The sequence below is a fragment of the Anopheles arabiensis genome, chromosome X (genome assembly GCF_016920715.1).
Source record: "Anopheles arabiensis isolate DONGOLA chromosome X, AaraD3, whole genome shotgun sequence".
NCBI classification, from domain to species: Eukaryota; Metazoa; Arthropoda; class Insecta; order Diptera; family Culicidae; genus Anopheles; species Anopheles arabiensis.
The window spans coordinates 7,440,341-7,448,845 of record NC_053519.1 but is presented as its reverse complement, the minus strand read 5'-3'; the positions used below and the strand labels follow the sequence as shown (position 1 = coordinate 7,448,845).

Genomic DNA, 8,505 nt, shown 5'->3' with positions numbered 1-8,505 from the left:
ACACCCCTCACCTGAACCTTAAATTCCTGCAAACAGGTCCCAGGCTGGCTCGTTTCAAAGTATTAGTTTTTGTTTGCTTAACATATATATCCTAGCACAGGACACGATTTTCCAAAAAAAAAACAAAAAAAGAAAAAAGCGAATATCCTTAAAAGCATTCCACGAACGCTTTCCCACGTGGAACTTAGTGAAAGCTTAGCGCGATGACTTTGCCGCGAACAAAACATCGCAAAAAGCATTACAGCTTTCCGATGCAAGCCTCCGAAAAAAAGCTCCATTGCGGAAGCTTTATACCAGAGATGTCAAACCTTCGGTGTGGCCCGCGGCCGCTTGAACCACAATTTATTTATTTAGTCAAATTTTAATCAATTATTCCCTAAATTCCCTTTTTAGTCTAAATTCCCCACCGGTTGAAAACCGCTGTGTTATACCCTTTCCGATGAATAAAGTTGTAAGCAACAAATATTTTATGAACATTTTTTTAAAGAAACAATTCACTTTTTAGCTTCAAATACTCAGGTGAAACCGTAAATGTCCGGAAGTATCTTACCCATCTGTATGTGATTTTGGAACATTACTTTTTTTTAATTTTAAGCAATCAATGTAGATACTAGGTGATGAAAAAAGCCAAAATTTGGAAAAAAATAACAAAATCATGCAACCCACAGCAATTCAATATCGCAATCTCTTACACTTTTTGCAGCTTAGAACATTACACTTCTGCAAAACGTTTAGAAATCAGGTTATATCAGCTGTCAGAACAAATACGTGTTACTTTCGATAGAATGTTACAAACGATTTCGAGCTTTCCATGAGGCAGCATACCAAGACCAATATGATGAGATAAACTAGAGGTGGGCTTACGACTCTGTTTTTGGGTCTTCATAATGAGGATGAGGATTTCAATGGAGATTGTCAGGAAGGGAGTAACGGCTACGAAGGACTTGTATGACACCTTGCACTTCCCGACTGTCAAATGAAGATTTATCTCAGGCTGGACTAGACTTAACGAACCGACCTGTAGTAATTTATGAACCTTGGACAGAATCAAAAGTAAGAATTCACTGTTTCTAACGTACGTAAATGCTGTTCACAATCAATGGGGGCCTTCACGATTCTAGTTAGTTTTTTGTATGGAGTTTGACAGTTGGAGGCTGAAATCATGTAAACAATCCATACAAAACCACACAAAAAACTAGCCTGCGATTTTCAGTCTAGAAAATTTTAGCCTAAAAGCTAGAATTAGATTCGAGTACCTGCTCGAAAACACGGGTTTGTTTACATTTATCCCAAGGTGCATTAAAGAAATCAGGAGATCGAATCTGGAACCAAAGTGTATGTAGTCCAGGTGGTATCATAGCATGTTTTATAACCAAATTTGAAAATCACTTTTTGACAGGATGGGTGAAAACTTTTGTTCAAACAAGCTTTCTGAAGGCATGACGAATAACCAAAACACTCTTAAAATCTTCATTAAGCAACAGAAGCGATAAAAATCAGTCTTCTTAATTCATGCACCTTGGGATAAGCCCACCTGTATATTATACTCACTTAGATAGCTGCTCGAAAACTGCTATACAATGCAAACAGCTGACAGGCTGAAATTTCAGCCTACGAGCTTCAAACGGAAAGGGCCCCAATAACAGCTAACAAATATTGGTATAACACCAATATCAGCATAAAATTTACTATTCTGAATTGGTTTTTGTCATGATATTTGCTTACCTAATCTTGTTAGCTGGTACAAAACTATGCTATAGATATAGAAATATTAGAAGTTTATGGCCAATTGAAAATAATCATTTTACATCAAAGTTTTAACTATTGCAACGAAACTGTTATCCCAAACCGAAATAAAAAGAATTGCTAACGATCTGATTTTTGTATCATAATAGTTAATTTGGTCTGGTTACAGGGCTACGCAACTAAATTTAAAAGATCCCCTTTACTGTAAAGAGTACACTGAAAGAACTGCACATGACCTAATACCTATCCGTCACCTGGTTACTGAACCTATGCCTGTCCAGGAACCAATACTGAGCCCAAACCGGTTCAGGAAATGATACTGGTCTTACAGATCCAGGAACTGATCATGAACCCATACCCATATCGTAGCTTGTCTAATAGTATGCATACTCGTGGTGGTGGCGCACTGATCGCATGCTCATCCTTATTGAACACCCGTGAACTCACTCTACCACGTAACTCACTTGAGCAAGTGTGGGTTACCGTTCGCCTATCATCTTGCACGATATTCATCGGGACTGTTTACATTCCTCCTAATCGAGCTAACGACACAGATACTCTTACATCTGTGATTGAAAGTGTAAGTGCAATAGTAAACCATGCAAAAACTAATGATCTAATATTTTTGTTTGGAGATTTTAATTTTTCGGCAGTATCGTGGTCACTATCACAACAAACATTTGGTCACTCATCATCGTTCGCGCACTATGTGGCAAATTCATCATCTTCCCGTCAGATCCCGGTTTTTGGATGAAATTAACGCTAGCGATCTTTATCAAATAAGCTGTATCAAAAACTCGCTTAACCGGCAGCTCGACTTAGTATTCGCAAATTTTATTGCCGCAACTTACTGCATCGATTTGCACCCCTGCCCAACACCACTAGTCTCTCCTGACCTGTACCATCCAGCCATCGATTTAACGGTTCGAATTCCAAGCACAATGCCTAATCCTACACTGACTCAAGCAAGTAGACCTAGGATGAATTTTTATAAAACCAATTTTACTCGGCTTGATGAGCTCATCACTAATTTTAATAGCCAGTTTAGAATTAGCCAGTTTAATTCTGTTCAAATGTACAAATGTGACACCTAAATCGATTTACCACAATGACCGAGCTGGTTCAACTGCTTCAGATATTTGTGATATATTTGCGTGTAGATTCGAGGAGGCATACACAATCTCAACTACTGACGACAATATTATCACCAACGCTTTAATTAATACTCCTAATGATGTCATCGACCTTAATTTAACTAATATATCGCAAGAATCTGTTCCCGCGGAATCGGCCCCTTAACGACAAAAGCGAACAAGTGTGCAAACGATTATAAGAGAGAATACCGATACTGGAACCTATCTTAAACCCATGCCGGTACTGGAACTGATACTAAACCCATACCAGTCCTATACCCTATCACTCCATACTGGTCCTGGAACCTATCATCAACTCATACCGTTCCTGGAACCAATCATGAAACCCATACTGGTCTTCGAACCTATCATAAACTCATACCGGTACTGGAACCTATCATGTACCCATGCCTGTCCTGAAACCGGTCATGATATCAGGATATGCCGTTCCTGGGACCGCTCATGAACCCATACCGATCCTCGAACCTAGCATGAGCCCATACCGGTCCTGGAACCGATCATTAACGCACACCGGTCCTGGAACCTATCATGAACCCACATCGATTATAGAACTGAAAGTAAACCGATAAATAACCTGGAACTGATACTGAACACATACCGGTCCTGGAACTACTCATGAATCCATATCGGTCTTGGAACTGAAAGTAAATTCACAAAGGACCTGGAACTGATAGTAAACAGATACCGGTACAGGGACCGATCATTAACCCATACTGATCCAGAAATTGCTCCCGATTTAATTTATTTTCAGGAACAGTTCCAGGAACTGAACTTGATACCGAATGATTTTTGGACCTGGTCCAGGTCTGGAACCGATAAAATCTAAGTTCCAGTCGACAAACTATACCCGGTAGTAAATGTGCAGCGTAGGAATTTGCGTAGAAAATTTAGTAGAATTTGTATAGCGATAATATCATACAAAAACTTGGCTGCGGCCCGAGGTTCTATTTCCTAGTAGCATTTTGGCCCGCGAGATCAAATGGGTTTGACATCACTGGCGTATACCATAGCTATCGTTTTTTTTTCGAATTTCAAATATACGGCCGCTAGTAATGTGTCATTGTAAATATATATATATATATATTTTTCAAACCGTACATTAATAACAGACGTTAACAATACATCTACTTATACACATATCAAAACATATCCCTCGATACGCGTAATTCCCGCTCTGGTGGTCGCGCAGCGCTTGTGAATGTTACAAAAATTGTACCGAATGTTTGTTTCGTTTTCCTCCAAATACCTGTATATAATGTTATGAAACCGTTTTTTTTTTTCAATCAGCTAGCGTATTCGCAATGCTGCACCAGGCGTTGCCATGGAAGATGTCTTTTATCTGAGTCATGTCTTTTTTTTTTGATTTTTCCTTGTTACCCATTTCTTACGATTAGAAGCAGCGAAAGGTTTTTTTTAGCAAGCCAAGCCCGTAACAAATGGAATTTTAGCGGACTTTTGTCGTGGCTGGCGAATGCCATGTTTAGTAGTTTGCGGTCATGCTACGCACGTGTTGCGTATGATTGTATAAATTTCTAGACAATAATTCGCCCTAACTTACTGGTACATATATATATATATATGAATAGAAGAAACATCAGCTTAAAACAAAAACAAAAAAAAACTCCTAATTGCACCAAATTCTGTTTGCATGTGTGTTAATTAATGATAGCATAATACGCGTAATAAGCATAAACGATTTCTTACTGCCACTTGTAATGAACCATTTGATAACTGTTAACATTTCACTTTACTTCTGCTGTCTGAACGTTATTAACTATCTTCATAAAAAAAACAAAAAGGTAATCCATTTCCCTAACTGGTGTGATGTAACGATGATATGGCGATGTGCGTTCCGGTATCAGTAGTTTACACTTCGATTTCAAAGTGTCTATTTTGTAAAATGGTATGAAAAACCTCTGGTCTCTCCTCGCTTTCGACCTTTGCTTTAACACCCTTTAACACTGGAAATGTAAGAAACGTTACATTGCTACAAAAATTGTACCACTATCTAGAGTGTATATGAATAGCATAGCTCGTAAGTCGTAAGCCCTTGTACATCGTTACTCTGACCTCTGTCTCTCTCTCTCTCTCTCTCTTTGTGTGTGCGTAAAGCGCAATGTTTCCTTGTCCGGAACATCATTTACGGCTAGAAGTTTGTATGTATATAAAACATCGTTCCCTGTCCCTTACACATCTATCATACACGGAAGCACACGAATCGAACGGGAGAAAAGTTGGCTATCGTAATCGCCGGCTTCGTCGACTTTTCTTGTTCCTGCTCCAGCGACAGGTGGTAGTCGAAGCAAACGGGCGGGCGGTGTAAGTATAAACAAGCTGATTGAGCACGGCTTTTAAAGCAATAATTTCCATTTTGTTTTTGTTGCGAACAGGATAAATGTGAGTGATGAAAGTGTTGAGAATAATTGCAAACGTAGGCAGCGATCACAATTGAATTTGATTGGTTGATTTTGCGTATTTCCGGCAACAATTGATACCAATCTTAACCTTTAATCTGCTTGAACCTGCCTGGCGGGAGAGCAAAATGAACAAAAAGGAACGTTCTAGTGAAGGCCGGTCTCGTAGTACAGTCGTCAACTCGTACGACTTAACAACATGCCCGTCATGGGTTCAATCCCTAAATAGACCGCGCCGCCATACGTAGGACTAACTATCTTGCAGTGGGGGGGAATCAATTAGTCACTGAAAGCCAAAGCCCACAAGTGAGAGTACAGGCAGGCCTTGACCGACATCGGTTGTTGAGCCAAAGAAGAAGAAGAAGAAGTGAAGGTCGAACGCAATATGATAGGGCCTGTAAGGCTCTAGGGCCTGTAAGGCTCGGGGTTGGGTTAAACTGGTGCCGTTGTGTAAAATTTGTTGCGCTTGGCAAGCGCGTGTTTGTGTTTTGACTTTTTCGACACCTTTTTTCGACCCTACATGATCACCGATATCGTGGCGGCCCGCACATCCGCCACCGCATTCACCGCGAAGATTTCGTAAAAGCACAGCCCGTACGTGTGCAGCAGGGCGGGCGGGATGCGGTACCGTTCGGCCAGCACGGGCAGCAGGAAGTGCTTCGAGACGTACGACACGACCAGCCCCATCGCCCAGTAGTTGTCCGTGCTGGACGCGACCAGGGTGAGACCGGCGGCATTCAGCAGCAGCACGCCGGTCGCGGTGTGGTCGCCGATGTGGCGCCGGTTCAGATCGCGCAGCAGGTTGCACACGCCGTAGGCGAGCAGGGCGGTGAGCGGCAGGGCGTACCCGAGCCCGGTCCGGTACGGCAGGGCCGGGCCAAGCGTCTGCTCCGGCTCGAGGTAGAGCTGCGCGTTCAGCAGCGGCAAGGGGCCGACCCGCGCGACCAGTGCCGCCTGGTCGTACAGCAGCCGCAGCGCTTTGCCGGGCTGCGGATGGCTGTAGCGCACGATGCCGAGCGCACTGTACGCCAGCAGGCACCAGAGCATCAGCCAGACGGCCGGCAGCCCGCCGGGCGCCCCGGTCGGGCTGGGCAGGTACTTGAGCGACCAGCCGGTAACGGCCGCAAGCACCACGTGCCCGAAACACGTGGCAATGCCGGGCAGCTGGCTCATCGGGGAAGCGCACGCGTGTATCTAAAATGAGTTTGAAAAAAGAAATTAATAAAAACAGATAATGAACGTTGTTTCGTTTGCCTTTTGGGTACGCGCACAGGACACTTACGCGTGACGGTCGGCAAACAGCTCGTTCGAGCCCGGTTTATTTGGCACCAAATTGAAGATGGAGGAGGAGGGGAGGGGGTGGGGGGGCAGGATGTAAACAGTCTTGGCGAAGAATGGTGGCTACTTTTAACTAGGCTTGGGCAATTCGGTTCATTTCCATGAACGTGAACGTACTAGTTCTTTCATTCAGATGAACTGAACGTGAATCGTGATTCATTCGTTCATTTCAGTTGAAGAAAATATGGTAAATTGTTTTATTGTATTGCAAATTGTAAATTGTTTTGCATCTTGAAAATTATTAGGCAGACCAGGAAGATCCTTATTACGATTGGTAGGACGTTCTTTTCATGAACGTACTGGACGTTCTTTATTTCGACGGATAGGTCGTTCTTTTCGTGAACGTCCTGGTCATACGGTTCACGTTCATATTTGTATGGGGAAAATGAACGACCTGGCGTACTATGACGTTCGTTATAGTTTTGGCGGCGTTATTTAGGACGTTATTTTGGTGACCAACTCAGTGCATTATGATTTTTAAAGAATCGATGAACGTTGATTAGATGAATGTAGATCGTTCGTTCTTTAGGATGAATTGAATGAATCGTACAGTTCTGGTACTAGAGGCACAACTCTACTTTTAACTCGAAGCTACACAAATAAAACAACTACGGAATGCACAATCTATCACACATCGGCACCGGTTGCTGCACCGGGCAGCGGGGAAGCGGGCGGCAGAGACGTTTGCCAAGCGCATCGGTCAGCTCGGGCGGGGGAGAGCTCGGGTCGAAAATACAGTCACACGCCGCACCACCACTCCGGGGACGAGAGACTGCGCGCTACCGCACCACCGCGACCACCATCGTACGGTCGCTCGTGGCGTGAGGAACGGGAAAGCGGGAAGCCACTCTTGAATTGTAAATGAGGCTTGGAGTGCTTGGGGGGTGGCCAATAAGCACACTGTAAAGACGATGGCGTCCTTATCTTATCGACGGTGGCCCGGCTGTACGGCGTTTCGTGCGGGCTGGACTCGTTTGCTTTGCTTCTTCGCTGGGGCCACGTTCCGGGGCATCGTGTCCCTTCCTTTCACGGAGGATCGCACCACGGGAGGGGGGTTGGGGAGGCTAGTGGGAGAGAGCGGGAAGGTTTTTTTTTTGTGGCGTGGCCGCGGTTGTTATCACAGGAGAGAAAATTGGCTGGCGAACCGAACAACAACAATCAAAACAACAATAGTCCGAACGGTTGACAGTCAGATGGGCGCACGCACACATACACGTCGACAGATAGCCCTAGTCACCCTGTGTCTGTATTCAGCAGATTCTGTGTTCCAGATTCAGCGGCTTGGTGGACAAATTTTGAGCCCTAGGCTACCTAAATCTATGAAAAGTTTGTTTTTGTTTTTTTTTAAATTAATTTCAGAGGGTTTTAGTGCTTCAGATTTTCGGTTTTTATTCAGAAAAAACTAAAAAACCCATTCATCAGTGTGGATTACAAACGGAACACTACATTCTAGCCCTTATAGTGGTGGGCAAAATATGGATTCAATCGTACCGTTGCTATATTAAGTTTTTTTTTTTGCCTAGAGATTTTAGTGATGATTTTTCACTGTATGACACCTTCTTGCTGTTTAAATTGAGTGGCAAACAGATTATCAGAATGGGTTCAACATAAAAGTTGGCTTTTAAACTTAGCTCAATCACAAAATCATCTTAATTTCTCGTTCTGCAGAATAGATCATCAAACCATACCCAAGTGCCACAAATCCATTAAACGACCACTAAACGGCTTCTAAACGACTCAAGCTCTCAACCTAAACGGAATATTGAAAGACTTCGTTTAGCAGACGGCAAACGACTCATGCAGTCTAAAAATAGCAAAAAAGCTGGTGGCGCTCTCTGTTGGTGGGATACTCC

At 43.3% G+C, this 8,505-nt stretch overlaps 1 protein-coding gene across 1 annotated transcript; it reads right to left on the bottom strand.

Moving 5' to 3' along the window:
• Positions 1–5,587: 5,587 nt before the first annotated feature.
• On the bottom strand, positions 5,588–7,856 carry LOC120906664. Its single transcript, XM_040318512.1, has 2 exons — positions 6,597–7,856; positions 5,588–6,508 (listed from the first exon to the last, which is right to left on the bottom strand). The coding sequence occupies exon 2, from the start codon at positions 6,485–6,487 to the stop codon at positions 5,831–5,833; it is 657 nt and encodes a 218-aa protein (XP_040174446.1). The 5' UTR covers positions 6,488–6,508; positions 6,597–7,856; the 3' UTR covers positions 5,588–5,830.
• Between the last annotated feature and the right edge of the window lie 649 nt (positions 7,857–8,505).

Bases quoted from the DNA above. Each gene is read 5' to 3' on its own strand.
- LOC120906664 (XM_040318512.1), bottom strand. From the start codon at position 6,487: ATGAGCCAGCTGCCCGGCATTGCCACGTGTTTCGGGCACGTGGTGCTT.